Source organism: Mangifera indica, chromosome 19 (assembly GCF_011075055.1).
Source record: "Mangifera indica cultivar Alphonso chromosome 19, CATAS_Mindica_2.1, whole genome shotgun sequence".
In the NCBI taxonomy this organism is placed as follows: domain Eukaryota; kingdom Viridiplantae; phylum Streptophyta; class Magnoliopsida; order Sapindales; family Anacardiaceae; genus Mangifera; species Mangifera indica.
This window is the reverse complement of record NC_058155.1, coordinates 11,226,762-11,250,532: the sequence shown is the minus strand read 5'-3', so window position 1 is coordinate 11,250,532 and position 23,771 is coordinate 11,226,762. Positions and strand designations below refer to the sequence as shown.

Sequence of the window (23,771 nt, the reverse complement as noted above, 5' to 3'; positions counted from 1 at the left end):
CCAGGTAATTAAAAGTCATCCTAACTCATTGCATGGGACATGCATGCAGATTATTAAAGATTAATTTAAAGCCATCACATCAACATCAACATCATTTAGGCTTAAAAGCTGAACACTTTTAAGTTGTAAATGCGACATACATAATTTTATTTTATTTATTAGATTACATAAGCCAGGAGTGCAACTTACTTTGTCCTCTAATGTCGAGAGACTTGCTCTAAGACATGACTTTCTTCTCAAACACTAGATAAAAGACGACAGTGGATTAAGATAGTTGGAACTTGGAAAAAAAAAAAAAAAGAAGCAAGACAGAAAGTACAAATATATATACGTTGGTGAGATATTAATTATTTTAATTAACTTTATAACCCTGTTTAATAGCATATTTGACGAGCTCATCGACTTCATCATCACTTATGTATCCATCGCCATTGTGATCAGCATGGCGGAGTCCTCTATCTGCTCTAAAGCCAGGGAAAATAGCACCGAGATTTTTGAAGGCGGCCTTGAGCTCTTGCTTGCTAAGGTGGCCGTCCTGGTTCTTGTCAAATCGCCAAAACATGCCTTTCAGTTGTTCCTCAGTGTATTTGGGATCGTTAGACTTGACATAAAATTGATGCATGGTGTTTAGAAAGGATGAAGAAGAAAGGATAAGGCTTAATATGACTGTAATTAGCTTTGTAGTTGTGAATATGTATATAGAGAAAGATTCCCGAAGTCTTCTTCAATAACCTACCTTTATCAAATTCTAACTTATCTTGTTTTAACGTAGTGGTATTCTATTCCTTCTCTGTCTAGATAATATCAATATTAAAATATTAAAACTATACGAACATATTTTTTATATATAAATTGGGTATGTAAATGATGTATTATTATATGATTAGATGATTTTGAATTAAAAATAAAGTAATACTCAATTACATAATAACATATTATTTATGTATTTAAATTATGTACCAAAGTTATACACATATAATATTTCTTATATTAAAATAGGATACCAGAGCCTAGCACGTCATGCATGCTTACATCAAAATAAATTTGTAACACAAGGGAATCTAATTATTTTCTATGATACATAAATCATGAAATGTGATATAAAAAAGGCCAAACGACTATTTCCCACCCAAGGTATGCTGTAATGACAAGTTTCCCCCCTTTAACTATGGAAATACCAAACACCCACCCATGGCCAGTTAAATTTAACAGAACCCTAACGCCTGAAAATTTTATCTCCTTTTGCCCCCCTAAAGTTTGAAAAAAAAAATTTCCCCCCAGCCTAAGTTTAAGAAAATGGCAGTTTCACCCTAGGGTTTGGTTTTGAAATCTCCGGCGACCTCTCCGGCTCCGTTGCCGACGGTTTCTCCCTCCCGAAGAATCCTCTCCTTTCGGTGATCGGTTTCCTCCCATTTGGAGGTCCGATCGTCGCCGGAAAAGCGGTGGGAGACGAAGAACTTCGTCGGGGAAGACGAAGTTCTTCGTCTTCCCAGACGAAGACGAAGCCGTCGTCTTCGTCTGGGAAGACGATCGGCTTCCCAGGGAAGACAACCGTCTTCTTCTGGGAAGACGATCGTCTTCCCAGACGAAGACGACGGCTTCGTCTTCGTCTGGGAAGACGAAGAACTTCGTCTTCCCCGACGAAGTTCTTCGTCTCCCACCGCTTTTCCGGCGACGATCGGACCTCCAAATGGGAGGAAACCGATCACCGGAAGGAGAGGATTCTTCGGGAGGGAGAAGCCGTCGGCAACGGAGCCGGAGAGGTCGCCGAGATTTCAAAACCAAACCCTAGGGTGAAACTGCCATTTTCTTAAACTTAGGCTGGGGAAAATTTTTGTTTTCAAACTTTAGGGGGCAAAAGGAAATTATATTTTAGTTTATTTTTTAATATTATAGAGAAAATGACAATTTTACCCTTAACCCCGTTAAATTTAACTGGTCATGGGTGGGTGTTTGGTATTTCCATAGTTAAAGGGGGGAAACTTGTCATTACAGCATACCTTGGGTGGGAAATAGTCGTTTGGCCTATAAAAAATTGAAGATAAGATTAGATGCTCATTTATTTCCATTGCTCTATGGTGTGTGACATGACCTATGGAAAGTTGAAGGAAGCATATTCATGGCCATAGGAGTATTTTTATTGAAACATTTAACATTCAATATGCTCTATCTATTAAATTACAATCTCCATTAATTTAAGAAACTTTAGGAGTAACGCATTTATAAAAAGTGGCATCATACATAGTAAATATTGCATTTACTATGCATTGTATTTACATAGTAAATTTTTGTTAATCACCCTATTTGAAATTATCAGTTAGATAATAAAATACTGCATTTACTAGAAAAAAAATGTACTCAAACTTTTCTATCAATCACATACTAAATATTTTTACGAAGAAATTGAAAAAGAGTTTTTTAGTTTGATAAAGGCATCATGCATTCAATTCACCCTCATCCAAGAATTGATACATGGCAAACTTTAGTCTTATCAACAGTGGGTACTCTCACTTTACCCTTCATCAAAGTATTAAGTCAACTTTGAAATATGCTTCTAAAACCCTCTCAGCAATATTTTCGGAATTGGATAGGACATCGACTTAATAAAGGAGACAGTCTAACCCAATCGATAGTCAGACTATTTAACTAGTAGTCGAACCAATTAATTATTTAAAAATAATATTTAAAATAATTTTGTATAATTTATCAATAAATATATGTATATTGGATAATTTTCATATAAAAATAAAATTAGTTTGATGATATACAATATCAAAATTGATTAGTGAGATTTGAATTCAAGTTTCAATAATGATTTTTTTTGAAAATAGATTTTTTTTCCTACAAACTAGATCAAACCCAGATTTTTATTTGGTCCAATTGTTTAAACCATTCAATTTGGTACAATTTAGTCTAAATCTAAAAACAATTTTTTAGCAAATTGCAATAGTTTTTCCTAACGGGTGACAGTCGAATTGATCAAATAGATTGGCCGATCCTATATGTAAAACTATGCCTTTCATATGACCCTACATACACTTTTTAAGTTGTAATCTTATCCACAAGTGTAGAATTAAAATCAATGTATAGATGGTCTATTACCAATCATGTTAGTTGATTGGATTGATTATGTTTTGGTAACATGTTCCAACATCACTAGATAAAGAGAAATAAAGTTATATATGAAATATAAGAAAGTGGATCTTGTATCTTAAGTATAATAATACTAACTAGCAAAAAAAGAATAAAATTAATTCATTCAATTTCAAATATCTTAGTTTCAAAAAAGATTTTAAAAAATCAATTACTATGCATAATTAAGATTCCATAAAAAGATATATACATATATATAGATAAAATAGCTGATTTGTTTATGTCTACTCTCTAAACTTTTGGTTAGAAATTTGATTCTATGTCTTCATCTCATTTGTCTTCAACTGTTGATACAGATACGGTGGGAGCTACATGAGGGTGTGCTTCTTTGGTTGGCCAAAGAGATGATGTGACAAGACTACGTACAGATGGACATGACGTGACAAGACTGCGTATAGGTGCATTTCTCTGATGCCTGCATACAAGTGTACTTTGGTATTGTGAATGAGGAGATTGAATTTTTTGAGAGATCTTAAAGGAGAATGATCATTATCAGGTTCTTCTCTGTCACCAATGTAATCCATGACATCTATGTACTATAATGATTCTCTCTCAACCATAGACAAAATCAAAATAGGAGTCACGACTTCTTGTCAAATGTGACAAATTTTAATCTAAAAAAATTAATAATTGTTTTCACCTGTAATGTTATAAATCGTAATAATGTACCTGAGATCTTGAAAGATGTGGTCAGCATTCTCCCACCCTAGGCCTTCCAAACTCTTTCATTTGAATATTCGGGGACACTGTCTTTGGACTTGGAAACCGCAAAACTCCCCAGATTATTCAGAGTTTCATATATCCACAATTGCGATATTGAAAATACGTTATTAGTTTTATATGATCAGTCATAAAATGTAAAAGTAAAATAAACATCATCTTAATTTTTAGGTTACTTGAAATGTCACTGCATATCTCATCATCCCATAAGATAATACTGTAATATCTTTTTTATACGGTCGATATACTTTTGAAACTTCATCATACTTCTTCTCGATCGCCTGACTCATATACTTTGTCGTCATCCTCCTAATGATTATGCCTATAGATATTTATTAAATACATCTCAATCATTAACTAGATAAAGAATGCTTTTCGATATGACTTTTTTATTATCTGATCTCATTAGTCCATAATAGAGCAAATATAGGACAACTATTTTCATCATTGTTCCTTCATGCCATCTCTTTAAAAACTTTGCGCAAATCACCGTACAACACATGTTTAGCACCTGGAAATTACCTCTCTCTCAATTGTGCTTCCCCAACGTAACATAATCACTCGTACCCACCTCTCTACTAAATTTCAACCCCATTATCATAGCAAACTCAACAAGGTCAAATCTACAGTCCACCCTATTCAGTTGAAACCAAAATACCTCTCCCAGGACTCCCTTATTAACTTTCCGAAAGAGTAAACAATGTATCAAAGTTGAGTTATGTTTATGAATTTCAATATTTAAAAATTGTCCAAAACAACTTTTCCTGAACATTTCTTTCTAGCAAAGATTAATATTAGTCGTTATATGCTTGACTATTTCTATGCGACTTCAAACATTTAAAGTAGCCATGAAGCTATCAGCATCACTATACTGTCTTTCCCTAGGTTGATGATTAATTGGAATTCTATGGAAAAACAAACATTTGTAATATTAATCCATTTAAACGAAAAAAAAACCATTATATGAATAGTATGAGTGCGAGAGAGTGTGAGTGAGTGCGAGTGTGACTATAATCTAGCTTTCTTCTTTGTCAATGATAACACAATAAAAAATCTGACCAAAATATATATATGACTATTTATAAAATAAATCATCATAACCTACAAACCCTAAAACAAACATAGCACTAAAATTTATTCTTGCCATCGGTGGGTACTCTCAGTTTATCCCTCACCCAAGTATAAAGCCAACTTTGAAATATGTTTATGAAAAACCCTCAACAATATTTTCTTACTTGATGAAGAGGGCGGTCTGATTCAATCAACAGTCAAACCATTTGACTAATGGTCTAATCGATAATATTTAATATAATTTTGTATAATTAATTATTAAACATATAATATGAATTATTATAATATAAAAATGAAATTAATTTGATGATAAACATATTTTAAATTGATGGATGAAGTGCTTGTTTTGATTTTGAGTCTTAATAATTTTTTTTTAAAATTATTTTTTACATGCTAATTAGTTAAACCCATATTTTTACTCGATCTTATTATTTGAATAGTCTGATTCAAAAAATGATTTTTTAGCAAATCATATTTGTTTTTCCTATGGATTGATGGTCGAATTGATCTGATCGGTTGGTTTGATCCAATTTTTAAAATTGTGCCTCTCAATTGACTTGATATATACTTTTAAGTTGTAATCTAAACCGCAAGTGTAGGATTAAAATCAAAGTATGGATGATCATATTACCAATCATGCTATTTGATTGGATTGAATATTTTTGATACCATGTTTCAACATCACTGGATAAAGAGGAATAAAGTTATAGATAGAATATAAGATGGTGAATCTTACTACTATAAAACTATTAGTAAAAAAGAATAAAATTAATTCATTCAAACTCAAATATCTTAGTTTCAAACAAGTAAAAAAAAAAAAAAAAATCCAATTACTATGCATAGTTGAGGTTCCTTAGATTGAAACTTTAGTTTATATTTTTTAGGAAGTTTGTTTAGTGAGGTCTAGGATCAATATACTATTCTTGAAAAGAGGGAGATGAAAATCATAGTCGTGGAATAGTCCCACCTTTCTCAACGAGGGTCCAAGAAGCTTTGCATATATAGAAAAATATCTTAACTTGAGTTCTCAAGGATTGTTTAATTAACTATAGATGTTGTTGCTACAAAAATAATTACAAGTTTCCCAGAAATTCAACAGAAAGAACACATCTGTCATATATGCTATTATTTTCTAACTTTGCAAATGATGGTTTATTGATGAATTAGAAAGTATCATTTCATTTAACTCCAAAAATGTGTGAAGGGATAAAGGGAGACGAGGACATCGATTCAAATTCCAACCGAAAATATAATTATATTTTTATGAAGAAATTGAAAGAGTATTTATCTTGATAAAGGCATCATACGTTCAATTCATCCCTCATCCAAGAATCAATACTTTTGGTAAGTGATATGTCCCTAATCCAAGTATTAAGTGAACTTTGTAATATGCTTCCAAAAATCCCTCGGAAGATCCCACATACACTTGAATTAAATTATAATTTAATCCATGGTGTACAATTAAAATTGACGTAGAGATGTTGTATTAACAATTAGCCCAAAAGATTTATTCCCACCCAAGGTTTCATTGTCAAAATGATAACTACTAATATTTGAAAATCTGGGTTTTCACCTGTCATTCAATTTTGTTAAAATTTTTTGTTAATTATAAATATAAAAACGTCATTTTAACTTATAATATTAAAAAAAATGAAAATTTATTCTCTTTTCCTATTTTAGTTTCCTAACTTAGTTTTAAAAAATTACTTTTTCCACCTCCTTCTAATGTTTTATTATTTTACAAATAACAACCACCCCCCTCAAATTTTAGAACATTACATTACACCCCACAAAATGTATTCTCTCTTTTCGATAACCATTTTTCTATATCATTTACTTCGACATATCGTTAACCATCTCGTTGGAAGGAATGATTGCCAAAAAGAAAGAATCGTTGAGGGAAGAAGTTGTTGTTGGTAAAATAATAAAATTTTAAATTTCAATAGTAAGTTTTTAATATTAAGACAGGGGCAAATTATCAAATTTCAAAATTAAGGCAGAAAAAAGTGATAAAATTTTATTTTTTGAATGACATTTTTACTATTATAACTAACAAAAAAATTTTAACAAAATTGGATGATGGATAAATATTTAAATTTTAAAAAATTAGTGAGTATTACTTTGATAATAGAATAAACTTTTGGTGGAAATAAATCTTTTGGCCTAACAATTATACTATTTGATTGAATTGAATATTTTTTTATACCATATTCCAACATCATTAAATAAAGGAGAATAAAATTATATATGGAATATAAGAAAGTCGATCTTACTTCTTGACTATAATTATACTACCAAAAAATAAAAATAATAAAATTTATTCATTCTAACTCAAATATCTTAGTTTAAAAAAAAAAGAAAAAAAAACTTTAATTACTCTGCATAATTGAGGTTTCCTAAATTTGTACTTTTATTTATATTTTTTTGGGAGTTTGTCAATTAACGTTTAGGATCAATATACAATTCTTGAGCAAAGAGGGTGACAAAAATCATAGTAATGGAATAGTCCCATCTTTATCAATGAGAGCCCATGAAGCTTTAATGATGAATGAGAAAGAATCATTTTAATGAAGTCCAAAAATGTTTCAAGGGATAAAGGGAAATGAAGGCAGGGAATCAAATTCCAACCGAAAGTGTAGAAAATTGAATTAAACAATTCAGCCATTTTACTTTATTTATTTTTTATTTTTCGTGTAGACAAAAGAATGAAATGATACTTTCTCCTCCCTCAATAAACCATCTATATCAAAGTTAAAAAAAAAAATCAATAACAAATATTTGTAAATATGTGCACTATCAAATTTGGTTACTCTGAGTGAACTCAGTGTAAAACATTATACACGATTAGAATTTGGACATGTTAACAAGCTGTGTTGGGTGGTGTTATGTCGGCTTTGGCTCAGCCCATCGTGTTGGTAAATCATTTTGTGCTAAAATATTCATGAGTTGATGCGGTGGCGTGCTTCAAGGATGAGAATTTCCCTTTCTATTTGACGTAAGCATGCATGTCGTGCTAGCTTTCGGCATCCTATTTTAATATTCCTGATAACCGGAGGGTGAAGGAATAAAATACTAAGGGCCGTTTGTTCCGATTTTTTAAGATTATTTTGGTAATTAATTTTTTATTCTTTTATTTGTTTTATCAGTAATAAAATATTACAGTAAACTTATATTACCAATATTAATATGACAGGTAATATAGATGGTAATCTGATTACCATATTTACCTTAAGTATTTAAAGATTACCAAGATAATCTTGATTTTATTATAATTATATTATTATTTATTAATTTTTTAAAATAAAAATAAATTTATTTTTAATTAATATAACAAATAATATAAAAAATATTTAAAAATAATTATATTAAAAAATATTCAAGTAAAATAATTTACTAGTAATCTTTTATTATCTTTAACCAAACATAATAATTATTTATATATATCAAATTTTATCAAATATAGTAATCATTTATACCCAATCTTCTAAGTAATCTATCTTTAAACTAATCTTTTTATTTTGGTAAAAAAATATTATTCAAATCAAATATCTCTTAATGAGTTAAAACAAGATAAATTAGAACTAGATAAAAGACAGTTTATAGAAGAAGAGTGCGGGAATCTCTCGCTCTCTCTCTATAAATATATGTTCACACCCTACAAAGCTAATCATAGCCTGTACTTTCTTTTTCATCCTTTCTATACACCATGCCTCATCCGTCGATTCCCCCTCCGAATCCAATTGAGGAACAACTCAAAGCCCTGTTTTGGCGATTTGACAAGAACAAGGACGGCCGCCTTAGCAAGCAAGAGATCGAGGCTGCCCTCAAAGAACTAGGTGGTATTATCCCTGGGTACAGAGCAAATAGAGGACTCAAGCATGCTGATAATAATGGAGATGGATACATAAGTGATGGAGAAGTCGATGAGCTCGTTAAATATGCCATTAAATGGGGTTATAAAGTTAAATAAATTAGTTTGTATCCCACAAATATCTATTTATGTACTTTCTTTCTTGTTGCTTTTTTCTCCAAGGTTCTTGCTATCTTAATCAGCTGTAGTCGTCTATCTAGTGTCTGAGAAGAAAGCCATGTCCAAGTTGCAGTGCTGGTTTATGTAATCAAAGTAATCTAATAAATAAAATCATGTGTGTTGCTTTTACAGTGTGAATCTTCACCTTCTCTCACTAGTTAACATACAAAAGTAACTAATTAATTTCAATTTCTAACTTTTTACAGACAGCTTTGAACCTTAAATGATGTTGATATGATGGCTTTAAACTAATTAATTTCTAATAATCTGCATGCCCCTTTCAATGAATTAGGATGGCTTTTAATTGCCTGCCCATTTATGATTTGTTTACTATTGAATTTATTCCTTTGCTCTTTCTATCCATTTTGATATCTCATACTGTATGTATTCGGTGGTTAAAGTTATTGAAATGAGATGGAATTTTTTGGACTGGCTACATAAATCACAAAAACCTAGCTTCCTTTGAGTAAAGATATACAGAATGCATTAGAATTGTATTAATCTACTGTTATATATTTTAATCATTTTTATTTAAATTAAGGCCTCTCCATTTTTATACCAAACTTGATAGTTTAGAATCTAGAAAGTTGCCCAAGTGTTACCCTTTTACCAATAGAACAATGTTATATGTATATATTTTTCGTACACCATTTGGATATACAAACATTATGTAATTGATTGTTACTTTATTGTGTATCAAAAATATGTATACATAATTTTATTGTTACCAATATCTAAAAAATAAAAAAATATATAAAATGACTAGTTTGTCTATACTTTCGGTTGGAATTCGATTCCAAGTCTTCATTTCCTTTTATCCCTTCAAGCAATTTTGGAGTTCAATGAAATGATCATACTTTCTCATTCATCGGTAAACCATCTTGTTCAAAGTTAGAAAATATTAGCATGTACAACAAATGTATTCTTTCTATTGCATTTCTGGGAAACTTATAATTTTTTATAGCAACAACATCAATAATTATTTATAAAAATTCTTGAAAGCTCAAGTCAAGATATTTTTTTCATATGCAAAGTTTCTTGAGCTCTCATTGGGAAAGATGGGACTATTCCATGACAATGATTTTTATCTCCCTCTTTTCAAGAACTGTATATTTATCATATACCTTAATAAACAAACTTCCCAAGATATAAAAACAAAAGTTCCAATCTAGGGAACCTCAATTATGCTTATTAGTAATAGGATTTTTTTTTTCTTTTAAACATTTTTGAAACTAATATATTTGAGTTTGAACAAATTAGTTTTATGTTTTTTCGCTAGTAATATTATAGTCAAAAAGTATGATCCACAATCTTATATTCTATATATAACTTTATTCCTCTTTATCTAGTGATGTTGAAACATGGCACCAAAAAATATTTAATCCAACATAATTGTTAATACTTAATACAACATCTGTATATCGATTTTAATCCTTCACCCATGGATAGATTCCAACTTAATGAAAGTGTCTCCGAGAAACATATTTCGAAGAGGAACAAATTTAGAGTAGCCACCAATGACAAGACTAAAGTTTCCCACTTACCAGAAGTATTGATTCTTGGAAGAGGGATAAATTGAATGTCTAATGCCTTTATCAAACAAATATCTAATTTTCAATTTCTTCATGCAAATATTTACTATGTAATTGATATAAAAGCTTGAATAGATACGTTTATATTTTTTCTTAGTAAATGCAGTATTTTATTATCTAATCATTTGAAAAAGGGTGATTAACAAAAATTTACTATGTAAGGTGCCACTTTTTATAATATGGTTACTCCTAAAGTTTCTTAAATAATGGAGATTGTAATTTAATAGATAGAGCATGGAGAATTTTAAATGTTTCAATAAAAAGACTCCTACAGCCATTAAATATGTTTCCTTCAATTTTGTATAGGTCATGTCACACATGGGGAATAAATGAGCATCTTATCTTATCTTACCTTCAATTTTTAACTTTATATTTCATGATTTATGAATCATTGAATATAATTAGATTCCCTTGTGTTACGAATTCATAAAAGAAGACCGTGGGGATCTTTCTCTGTATATATATATATTTGTACCCTACAAAGATAACTATAGTCATTAAGCCCTGTTCTTTCTCCTTCATTCTTTCTAAACACCATGGAGGTGCGTTGTCCTTTAGGTAAAGATTGCAAGAAGTTAGGTCACGATCAAAAAGGCACCGAGGAACAACTCAAAGGCTTGTTTTGGCGATTTGACAAGAACCGGGACGGCCGCCTTAACAAGGAAGAGCTCAAGGCTGCCTTCAAAGAACTCGGTGCTATTTTCCCTGGCTTCAGAGCATATAGAGGACTCCACCATGCTGATGATAATGGAGATGGATACATAAGCGATGAAGAAGTTGATAAGCTCGTCAAATATACTTTACAAATCGGTTATAAAGTTAATTAATTTAATAATATTCCACAAACATCTACAGACGTACTTTCTTTCTTGCTGCTTTTTTTTTTTTTCCAAGTTCCAATATCTTAACCAGTTGTAGTAGTCTATCTAGTGTTTGAGAAGAAAGTCATGTCCTCTTGACATTAGAGGCCAAACCATGTTGCAGTCAGTACTGGTTTATGTAGTCAAAGTAATCTAATAAATAAAATTATGTATTTTGCTTTTACAATCTACACATACATTAAGAAATGAGATGATCCGATTACCATTGAATTTATTCCTTGGCTTTTTCTATCCCTATGATATCTCATACGGTATGCATTAGGTGGTTAAAGTTATTGAAACAATTTGGAATTTCTTGGATTGGCCACATATATGGTAATTGAATCGAATATCAAATATTGTATTATATTTTATGATATAGTTTTTAAAATATAAAATAATAAAAAATTTTAAATAACACGTCATCATTTTAGAATATATCACAAATACCTTTGAAATTTAATATTTCTTATTACATTTTTATTATATCATCATTGTCTTTAAAAAATATATCGATAATACGTATTGTATCATTTGTTACATATTATATTATATGATACGTTTACTGTATCATATTAATTCGATACATTTCATAATATGTATATTTTTTCACTTGTATTGTATCATATCATAAGATACATATCGTGTATTATAAAATACTTATATCTATGATTACATAACTCACAAAAACTTAACTTCATTTGAGTAAAGATATACATAATGCATTAGAATTGCACTAATCAACTATTATATACTTTGATCATTCATATTTAAATTGAGACTCCAACATTCTCATGCCAAATTTAATGGTTCAGAGTAACGAAAGTTGTCGAGGTCTTACTCCTTTACCAATATCTACATAATTGTTTAATTCGTTTGTCTATACTTTCGGCTGGAATTTGATTCCATGTCTTCATCTCCGTTTATCCCCTCAAATATTTTTGGAGTTCAATGAAAGGATACTTTCTCATTCATCCATAAACCATCTCGTTCAAACTTAGAAAATAATAGCATCTTGTTCAAAGTCATGTCAAGATATTTTTTATATAAGCAAAGCTTCTTGGGCTCTCATTGAGAAAGATGGGACAATTCCATGACTATGATTTTTATCTCCCTCTTTTCAAGAGTAGTACATTGATCCTAGACCTTAATAAACAAACTTCCTAAAAAATATAAATTAAATTTTCAATCTAGGGAACCTCAATTATGCATAGTAATTGGAATTCTTTTTTAACTTTTTTGAAACTAAGATATTTGAGTTTGAGGGAATTAATTTTATTCTTTTTTGCTAGTATTTTTATAGTCAAGAAATAACATCCACTATCTTATATTCCATATATAACTTTATTCCTCTATATCTAGTGATGTTGAAACATGGTACCAAAAATATTCAATCCAGTCAAATAGCATAATTGTTAATACAACATTTGTATATCAACTTTAATCCTACACCTGTGGATTAAATGACAATTTAATTAAAATGTATGTGGAATCGTTTGAGGGGTTTTTGGAAGCATATTTCAAAGTTGGCCTTATACTTGGATGAAGGGTAAACTGAGAACACCCACAAATGATAAGACTAAAGTTTCCCACTTACCGAAAGTATTGATTCTCAGATAAGGTTTAAATTGAAGGTGCCTTTGTCAAACAAATAACTCCTTCTCAGGTTCTTCATACAAAAATTTGCTATGGAATTGATATGAAAGTTTGAATACATTTTTTTCAAAGTGAATGAAGTGTTTTATCATCTAATGGGTGATTGACCAAAATTTACTATGTATGATGCCTTTGTCAAACGAATAACTCTTTTTCAATTCTTTCATACAAAAAATTGCTACGGAATTGATATAAAAGTTTGAATACATTAGAGGCCAAACCAGTTGTTTAATTTGATCCACAGGTGTAGGAATAAAATCAATGTATAGATGTTGTATTACCAATCATCTTATTTGATTGGATTGAATCATTTTTATTACCAGGTTAATAATATCAAAATTTAAATAATCAAACAGGGTCACCTTATTACTAGGATGCCCTAAGGTGTTACAAAACCGCGCCTTATTAATGATCCAATTAAAGAAAGAATAATATTATGCGTACTTATTATGAATACATACTTATATGTATCATCACGTGATTAAATATTATTTTATCTTGAATTTAAAATTACTTAATCATATGATGACATATATCAAATATATATATTTTTGGATATTTAAAATAAATATACATAGTTTTATTGTTAAAGGAATGATTGAAATGGCTGTACAAAGAGGGAGACAAATTAAAATCAAAATTGATCACCTAATAATCATGGAATAACCCTAATTAATATCTTTCCCAATGAGAGCCCAAGAAGCTTCGCCTATATTAAAAAAATATCTTGACATGTGTTTTTGAGAATTTTTATAATTAATTATTCATGTTGTTGCTTGGTTCAAAAATCTATTTCATATATTCTCTCATTGCTTCAAAAAGTAATTCAAAATAGGAATTCATCCCTCCAACTTGAACCTTCACTTAAGCACAATTAATTTATCTCCAAGCATTGAATCACAATCCATTTAGAAGGCTACATACATGTAAAGAAGGTGAGTTTTATTCTACTATTTTTTTCAAGTCATTTCTAAGCTGGAGAAACTTTATCCATATATAATTATCATGTGTTGGTCCTATGTGAGGCCTTTGAAGACCAAAACCAAAGAAAACTAATTCAAGTGGTACAAGAATCAATGGATCATATAGATTTTAAATATCATTTCTCATTATCTGTTGATAGACCCGTTTCCAGCGCCTTTGGGGTAAGAATAAAGGTGGTTAATTCTTATCTTTTCCCTCTAATTGGGCTGGTTTAACTCAAATTGAGTTTAGATGATGATTAAGATCCATATATATGGAGAATATTTCGCAAAATGGCTTGTCATTGTACTAAGGAATATTTTCTTTCAATTCGTTAATTTTCTCTGAAGATCTGAAATCCGCTTGCTCCTTTAACTTGAGTCCTCACAACTTTGTGGTGGAGGAAGTAAATTTGTAACATTACTTTTACATAAATCTGTTATAAACACAGCCGAAAATAAGTTCATATGTAAGGAGAAAAGAAGTAGCACCACAGATGAAAATGAAGTGATCTAGCCTAGCCCCTTCTAAAAACATGATAAATGTGTAATATAGCTAGTCTAGTTTATGGTGAACCCCCATTTGGCCGCATATTTGACAAGGTCCTTCATCTCTTCATCAGTAATGAATCCATCAGCATCAGCATCAGCGTGTCGCAAAGCTAGTCTGGCTCTAATCCCACTAAAACCTAAACCCAAACCCCGAAAGGCTACCTGAAGTTCTTTCTTACTTAGCCGGCCATCCCCGTTAGTATCATATCTCTTAAGAAGACCCTTTAGCTGCTCTTCTGAGAGAGGAAAATTTGCACTTTTGCTCGGTTTCACCAGCATCGGTCTACTGTGTTGGCTACAGGTTAATTTAATTAATTTTGCTTAATGAGGAAAACCAAGTAAACACTTCCTTCTATACTAGATAACGTAGTAATTAAGGGTCACGTTTTCTATTAATGAAAGGAATTAAAAAAGCAATATAACAGTTGAATTGCAGAATCAAGCATTGCCATTTAGAAAGGCATCTTATTGAAGACGTTTCTAATTTTATCCGCTCAATAAGGGCATCCAATGCAAATGCAGTGAGATTCCATCATCTAACAACATGATTCAGTCGAAATTAGTTTATTATTACATCTTCTAAAGTTAATATTCTTTCCACCTTTACTTGCGTAATTGTCTATATCCATGGCTTATCATAATGCATTCAAATATTCTTTCTGTTACATCACGTTTCATGTTAAGAACTTGGAATGTTGACACTTAAAATATATCAATAGCATCCCCGAAGCTTGGTTACCCACTAAGACCTAAAGCATCTAGGTTGAAGTGATGATGAGTCGTGAGAAGAACATCACTCCAGAAGGCCCAAGGCACAAACCCAAGTCCATTGGCTTACTTCGCTTTCGACGGGAAGATGCCGAGGCATTTCTTGCTCATGTTAATCTTCCAAAGTTGTGTTTTCTGCTCTTTATGTGTTTTGGTTCAGCTGATGTTTTTGTCAATAAATTATCTTTCCGCTTAATCAATGAGTGATAATTAAAGCTTCATTGCCATGCTTCCACCAAAGGATTGGCTTTTGCAAGACCTGTTTTAATGCTAACCTATTAAAATCAGATCTATTCCAACCTAACCTCTGCAAACTAAGGGGATACAAAATGTTGAAACAATTTTGCAGCTGATACTACGAAAAAAATGGCAATAGGGAGATAAAAATAGTAAAGAAATAAATATTTAATTATTATAAGTATTAATTTAATGATTTTACCAGTAAGTTATTTATACTTTTGTTAAAATTAAATAAATTTATGACTTTAATTAGAAAAAAATAATTATTAAAAATTTATTTTTTATTATTAAAAAATTTTAATGACATAAAAACTACAATTGTTATCTGCTGTTAAAGCTTCATTCATTATAAGTATTAATAATGAGACTATTTTTAATAAAAGAAGTTATTGTAATTGATGACGATAAAATTTTTTTTATTATTAAAACTTTTTAATAATAAAAAATAAATTTTTAAAAATTATTTTCTTCTTATTAACATATAAATTTATTTATTTTTTATGAAAATATAAATAATTAATCGTTAAAATCGTGCAAATAATGTTTATAATGCCCACGTGATTTATTTTCACTCGCAATCGTCAGTTTTGTAGTGTGAGAAATAATAGCAAACCATGAAATTTGATGCCCCAAATAAAAGGTGAAATTTTCTTAGTTCTGTACTTGTAATGCCTACCTGGGTCTGGCCATGGAAGTCTATCTAGTCGATGCTTTTGTTTTTGTACCAATTATTATGCTCAATATTTGATTCTTTTCAAACTGGTCGGAAGTTTGGAAGATGTTCTGAAGAAAATGGAGGTATGAGCCTGATATTCATGAGTAATGATATTAAACTTGGACTGTAGATTATTTCCTTCTGTCTGTTGCAGATGAGTGAGGAGAAATCTGGCTAGGAAGATCTGATTTTCATTCCACATGGTAAAAACCATTCACAACACATACAAGAGGTACCAAAAGTATGAGTTATTGTTTAATTCAATTGACCATATGAAAGGATGGAAAAGAGACAGAGCAAAGCGATTTGTGCATTCCAGGGTGAAAGCATTTGAAAATATATTTACAGAAGCGTACATGAATTCATAGCAAAGTTAAGGATGATCGGCTTCCACGTCTAAAACTCATTTGCTGGGGAAAAACTCTCAAGTATTATCCAGTGGTGAGTAGGGCTGGATACAAGCCAAGCCAAGCCGAGCCTGAACATGGTCTGGCTCATTTTCAGTGAGCCCAAACTCTGGCTCACCGAGCTCACTAAACATATGTTTGTGTTTGGCTCATTTTATAATTTTAATGTTTGGGATCGACTCGCACTTAGCTCTAATTCGTGTGTTCAAGCTCAGGTTCACTTTGATTAGCTTTGGGCTCACATTTCAAGCTCGACAGCTCCATTTCAAGCTCGTATTTTAGAGAACAAACAGTGTCATTTGTTCCAAATTAATTTTTTTTTTTTTATTTGAGTGAGTAGCTCACAAGCCAAGCTCAATTCGCTCAACTAATGTTTGGATTTGGGCTTGTATTCATTTTTCACTTAAAATCTATGCTCACTTTTTTACTTGGAGTAATAATATCTGATTGAGTGATTTTTAAATAATAAAAAAATTAAATAATCATATCACTTAATTATAAATTATCATCTTAATTTATATATATAAATTTATATAATTTGTTTACTTGCATACTCCTAGTAATAAAAAAAAAATTAGGTTGAGATAAAAAACTTCAAACTATTTATATTTTATTTATTATATTTTAAATTAGCTTAAAAATTATAAAATATAATAGAATTGAGATTTATGAAATAGAAAACCTATAAAAAACATAATATTAATAAGATGTGTCTAAAATCTTATATTTTATTTATTGAATATCTTTCCCATCTACTATCATTAGGAAATATGCAATTCATTAGAGAGATCAGAAGTTACCTTCTGATTGCAAATAATCTGTATGGAGAAAAATAAAAACCACCTAATACAATTGACTCGCTGTCTCGCTTCCTTTTTATAAACACAAAGCAAGGGGCAAGTCTATTAATCTGATTTCAATATTTTGTTTGTTGAATTGAAAGAACACATGATATTAAAATAATAATAATTATTTTATTATTATTCTTCTTCTTCTAATTTATTATAAAATAATAATAATATTTGAGAAATTTTTGGTAAGTGCTGGGAGTTGGTCTAATTATCAAGGAAGTTGACATTTGGGTGAAATTATGATGGTTTACCATATCCTTTCTATATCTTAATCATGGAAAACACAGCCTGAAATAAGTTTTTTGTTGAGTTATGTGACATAAAAAAACCTAATTGTATTATATTTCCCAACAAATGAAATTTAATGACAACTGGTTTATTAGAAAAAGTAGTAGAAGATTGGTGGATGGAGCCTCCACATTTTGTAACGATTAAAAGCGACATTCTTCTGTTGCATGCAGAAGTTGATGGGGCAACCGAATGTAATGTTTGTTGATGGGCTTGCCCACTTCTAGATTCCTAGTGTAATTACCAAAGTGCCCTTTTCTTATTTTTCTTTTACCATTATACCCCTTCAGTTTCCAATTAAAACGAATAATAAAAAAAAAATAATAATATATAATTAAATAATATTATTATATTATTTAAATTTTTAATTAGATACTTAAAATTGAATATATATAATTTTATTGAAGAAAAACCTTTTTTGATTATTAAATTTGAGTTTAATAAGTTTAAAACCCAACTTTTGCTTGTGGGAAGAAATCCATTTTGAAGTTACTTTAACAATAGAAAATAGGTTTGGTGCCTAAAAATGGAGGGTTAAAATGGGAATTTCGTTAAAATTTTATGAAAAATGGCATCACCGAGGGATTGGGAAAGAAGTGAAGCTTCGTTTGCCGCCACCTTTTTGTCTTAGAAGGGAGGAAATCCAAAATCTATATAAACGAGGAGGTGACAGATGGAGCTCTTTAAATGGTCTTTCATCCATTAATATTTACTCAAGTAATTACACTGTGGAAGTCTCCAACTACTACGTCCAAATCCTCATTAAAAATTGGTGATTAATTCTCATTTTAAATGGTCAAATACCATAAATTTAAGCCTACACAAAGTGGGATAAAGCCTACTTTGGTGTTGGTTGAGATGGGGGAGAAGCTTGGTCTTCAGAAGATGATGAAGGCCACTGCTTCAAAGGCTTTGATTATCAGAATCAACTTGTTGTTCCTTGCTTTCTTTCTCATTATATATGTCGGTCTTTTTTTCCAGCCATCTTCTACTGTCTACTTTGACAATGCTGCATCACTTGTTAGGTGCTCTTTGCGCGAGTGCCATCACAAGGTAAGGTGAGCCACCCAAGTTAGTAACTTCATAGTTATAATTCTAGAATTTGTATGATACTATTTTTGTTTACTTGAAACCTCAATTCTCTGTAGTTAGAAAAAAGTATGAAGATGGAGGCGATCTTTGAAGAGACTCAAGCCAATGAGCCGAAGCCAAAAAGAAATCTGACAAAGATAGAGGTTCCAAACTTCATGATTGAAATAGGGAGAGGAATGAAGATTGGAATGGTGAATATGGATGAATATGATATTAGTGAATGGAAAATGAATGGAGAAACAGTATCAGTGGGTTTTGAAAGGGTATCAAAATATTTCAAATGGCCAGATTTGTTTCCTGAATGGATAGATGAGGAGGAAGAGAATGATACACCAACATGTCCTGAGATAGCAATGCCAGATTACAGAATATACGATAAAATGGACATAATAGTGGCTAAATTGCCATGCAAGTTTCCGGAAGGAGGCTGGGAGAGAGAGGTGTTTAGGCTTCAAGTTCATCTAATAGTGGCGAATTTGGCTGTAAAGAAAGGGAAGAGAGATCGGAATTGGAGGACAAAAGTGGTGCTTTGGAGCAAATGCAGGCCAATGTTGGAGCTATTTCGATGCGATGACTTGGTAAAAAGGGAAGGCGATTGGTGGTACTATGTGCCTGAGTTAGCCAGGTTGCAACAGAAGGTTTCATTGCCTGTTGGGTCCTGTAAATTGTCATTGCCTTTATGGGGTCAAGGTATGCCTTCAAATCTACTCTTTTTGAAAGACGTATATGTGTTTTTTTCACAGAAAAAAGCTTTCTATGTATTCATCTCAGGGAACGATCAAGTGTACGATCTTTCTAAGATAAAAAGTGCCACAACGAAAGTCAAACGTGAAGCCTATGCCACGGTTCTTCATTCAAAGGAAACTTACGTTTGTGGTGCAATAACCCTAGCCCAAAGTCTCCTGAAAACCGGCACCAAACGCGACCTTGTTCTTCTCATTGACAAGTCCATCTCTGTCCCCAAACGTGAAGCCCTGGCCGCAGCCGGTTGGAAGATCCGAATCATCAAAAGAATCCGTAATCCCATGGCTGCAAAGGGTACATACAACGAGTATAATTATAGCAAGTTCAGGCTATGGCAACTCACAGACTATGACAAAATCATATTCATAGACGCTGATATTATTGTTTTACGCAATCTTGATCTCCTTTTCCATTTTCCTCAAATGTCAGCTACTGGTAATGATGTATGGCTCTTTAACTCTGGTATCATGGTCATTGAGCCATCAAATTGCACATTTCGAATATTAATGAACCGACGAAAAGAAATTGTCTCCTACAATGGCGGTGACCAAGGCTTCCTTAACCAAGTTTACGTGTGGTGGCATCGATTACCCAGAAGAGTGAACTATCTGAAGAATTTCTGGGCTAATACTACCCTGGAGGCTAGTGTTAAAAACCGTTTGTTTGGGGCAGATCCTCCAGAACTTTATTCCATTCATTATTTAGGTTTGAAGCCTTGGTTATGTTACAGAGATTATGACTGTAACTGGGACATTGAGAATCAACATGTTTATGCCAGTGATGTGGCACATCAGAGGTGGTGGAAAGTACACGACGCCATGGATGAGAAGCTGCAGAAGTTTTGTGGGCTAACGGAGCGAAGGAGAATTGAGTTAGATTGGGACAAAATGAAAGCTAAAAAGGCAAAGCTACCTAACAAGCATTGGAAAATCAATGTTACAGATCCTAGACGGTCTCATTTGATTGATTAGAATTAATATACCATTATTTTTTTCCCTTGTATATTTTTGTTCCATTTGAAGAACAATATATGATACTGGATGATTTCTTCCGTATAATTTGTGTGAATAGAAATTGCATCAAGAGCTATAACTTTTGTTTACAATTATTTATTGCATAAAACCTATTTTTACTATTTATTGTGTACTTCAACATATTTACAACTATTTATTGTTTTAGTGGTGACACGCTGGGAAGAAAAAAAGTATCACATCTAGTTTTGAATATTCATCTGGATAATCATATTATACGTGTAATTATGTGATTAGAGTTATTTTATTCGTAATTCAAAATTATCTAATTATAAAATAATATATCACACAAGTATAAATTAGATACTTAAAATAAGTATATATAATTTTATTAAAAAAAAAAACCTCAAAACTTGAGTGCACATGTCTTTCCCGACCTTTTGGCTAAGATCAAGTGTAGCATCTGTTCTTGTCAGTTTAATATCATGTTTATTCTTCTCTCATCTATAAAATTATTGGGGTGGTTGCGTTTGTTATATATTTGTGGACAGAGATATGGTAGAAGAGGCACATCAGAATCCAGTTATGGTTACTCAATATAATTAGAAGAGGATTTATATATGGATATATTATAGCTAAGATTGTTAAATTAATAAAGATAAAAGAAGATTGGTTAAGTTGTTAAGAATTTGCAGAAGAAAATCATGGGATTTGTTTAAGGGTCTCCATCATCCCATAAAGTATACCAACAATATCTCATAAGAAGATAAAATAGAATGATGATGGGGCAGTGTAGCAATTAGATTGGAATGGTGAAAGCAATAGTCTGATCTTGGTGCACCAACCACACCCATGTCTTTGTATTTAAATGAAATTATTAGGGCCCTTAAAATTAAATTGATTAATTGTAGAGTCAATATAAAGTTAAATTATTCAACTAACATTACTCCTAAGAAATCATTATTTTCTAAGTAGTGGGTTTGGTTAGATTAGTTTAGAATTAATGCTACTCTAATTGTACAATTATAGATATAAATATTATATGATCTAAAAGTCAAATTGTTAATATTAGTGATTTTTGCATTTGATATGATCCAATAATTGAATACTATACAAAGTGCCCATATTAATATTGAGTTTTAAGTGCAAGATTGTAATTCACTTTCTTCATGAGATGAGGTTTGTCGTAATAAAATTTCTCTACCCTAAGTTTAAACAGTCAAAATTTTCATCCATCATTAAAATTACATATTAACTTTAACAATTAAAGATTATTTTTGTCAATTTGTAGAATATATATTATATGATTAATATCATTACACCCCAAAATTACAATCAAAACCCATTTCTTTCACCAATTTGGAAAATACATCGCTTAGATCTTTATCTTCAATTAAAAATACAAAACCCTAATCGATGTTATTCTAAATGATCTAAATAGTATTATCAAGTGTAATCTCTACCATACAACACTTGGGATGGTCTAATATAGCTGATATTGGGCCTAAGGTGGTGCCATCTTATCAAAATTGCACCTATATAGGATGGTGTAACCCAACCAAATTAGCTTGATGCACAATGTGTAATTTAGTTGGAATTATACTCAAGACAATGAAATTTAGGCTAAACTGCACTCCGAAGAGAATACATGTTAGAAGAGATAGCAAAAGCTTACTTAACTCAAAATCATGCATACTCAACGGAAATTAAAACTTCATTCTTAAAGAGTATTAAATAACATATCTGAAAATGAGACACTATTAGTGTTTGTTTTTTACGATTGCGTTTGAGTTAACATTCTTAGTTAGTAACTGAATTGTTGAGAATAGAATGCGCTCTTTAACTATTGAGATGGTTGAAGTCATTATTATTTGCATAATTTGATATATAGAGAGAATACTACAGTACATGCTTAAAAATTTTGAATGACTTAGTCTTTTTTTTTTTTTATTATTAGAGATCTCATTCGTATTTTTTAGACTGGTAAATGTGGGGTACAATGATCAGACCCATAATTACTGTATTAAATAAGTCAAAATTTCATAAACGTGACAGAGACTTGAACTTAAACCTTTTTTTTTAAAGTTTTAATGTTTAATCAGTTTTTCTAATCCTTAGAGTCAACTACTCAATCTCTTCAAAGACACAAATTTAGAAGACAATGATGAAAATGATTATACTTAATTTCTAATAATTTTAATTATTATTTTATCTACTTGCAATTTAAAATTTGTAATTTGTACATTGTACTTTCAATCATCCAACTCTAAACCAATAATACATATGTATTATTGCGTTACAACTTATATCAATCATATTTACTATTTATAATTATTTTCAAAATTTGAATTATTAAAAATTAAAATTAAAATATCCAGACGTATAAAGTAAACGTAAATAAAATAAAATTATAATTATAAAATTTAAAATTTTATATTAAAACAATATGAGCCCAATATTGAGACAGATTTTAATCCCACACTTGGAGACAAAGCCTGAACCGGTCTCTGTCTTTAAGGAGTCGATCCTTGAGGACCTGGGCCCTTCAATGGACCAGGCCGGATTCGATCCAGGCCCCCATATACTAGCTGAACTCTCCCAACCAAAGTCAACCCCTGAACATTTTCTCATGCTTACTCATCAACGCTGCTGTTAATTTTCGTCTTTATGTTGTTTTTGGCCGTTTGCGCTGTCGCTGTCGAAGCATACTTCAAGATGCTTTGACAATTTTTTTTTCACAAAATTACCCTTATCATCTCCTTGACATAATCATACAATAAATCAAGGTTTGAAAAATCAGACCGAACCCACCGGTTCAATCGATTGGACTGTAAACAGGATACTGTAGTAGTTTTATAATTAAGAAAAATTTCCTTTTAAAATTTTTTAGACTAGACCGTGATTAGACCAGTAGTTCATTGCTAGTTTGCGGTCTAGTCCGGTTCACAATTCCAGTCTGGCCAGCATAAAATTTATATATCTATATTTTTTATTAAACCCTGCACATGCATTAAATGCTGAGAAGGGATTTCTTTAAAGTAAGTTTTGGAAGAGCTTTAAAGACAGAAATTAATAAATGTTCATTTGGCAGACAAGGAA

The 23,771-nt window shown here is 31.0% G+C and overlaps 2 protein-coding genes and 1 pseudogene across 3 annotated transcripts; all 3 read left to right on the top strand.

Moving 5' to 3' along the window:
* The first annotated feature begins 8,650 nt into the window (after positions 1–8,650).
* Positions 8,651–11,393, top strand: LOC123202921 (calmodulin-like protein 3). Its single transcript, XM_044619067.1, has 2 exons — positions 8,651–8,897; positions 11,125–11,393. The coding sequence occupies exons 1-2, from the start codon at positions 8,651–8,653 to the stop codon at positions 11,391–11,393; spliced, it is 516 nt and encodes a 171-aa protein (XP_044475002.1).
* Positions 11,394–18,612: 7,219 nt separating this feature from the next.
* On the top strand, positions 18,613–20,806 carry LOC123203096 (UDP-glucuronate:xylan alpha-glucuronosyltransferase 2-like). 2 transcript variants are annotated; one of them, XM_044619273.1, is made up of 3 exons: positions 18,613–18,918; positions 19,014–19,647; positions 19,729–20,806. In XM_044619273.1, the coding sequence occupies exons 1-3, from the start codon at positions 18,658–18,660 to the stop codon at positions 20,670–20,672; spliced, it is 1,839 nt and encodes a 612-aa protein (XP_044475208.1). In that variant the 5' UTR covers positions 18,613–18,657; the 3' UTR covers positions 20,673–20,806. The 2 variants fall into 2 exon arrangements, with proteins under 2 accessions (XP_044475208.1, XP_044475209.1); XM_044619274.1 differs by having other exon boundaries at positions 18,797–18,923.
* A 289-nt stretch (positions 20,807–21,095) lies between these two features.
* On the top strand, positions 21,096–21,270 carry LOC123203801 (annotated as a pseudogene).
* The last annotated feature ends 2,501 nt before the right edge of the window (positions 21,271–23,771 follow it).

Excerpts from the sequence above, each read along its gene's own strand:
- LOC123202921 (XM_044619067.1), top strand. The coding sequence starts at position 8,651 with ATGCCTCATCCGTCGATTCCCCCTCCGAATCCAATTGAGGAACAACTC. Across the intron at positions 8,898-11,124 it reads TAAATATGCCATTAAATGGG|GTAAAGATTGCAAGAAGTTA; the intron begins GTTATAAAGTTA and ends GTTGTCCTTTAG.
- LOC123203096 (XM_044619273.1), top strand. The coding sequence starts at position 18,658 with ATGGTCAAATACCATAAATTTAAGCCTACACAAAGTGGGATAAAGCCT. Across the intron at positions 18,919-19,013 it reads TGCGCGAGTGCCATCACAAG|TTAGAAAAAAGTATGAAGAT; the intron begins GTAAGGTGAGCC and ends AATTCTCTGTAG. Across the intron at positions 19,648-19,728 it reads ATTGCCTTTATGGGGTCAAG|GGAACGATCAAGTGTACGAT; the intron begins GTATGCCTTCAA and ends TATTCATCTCAG.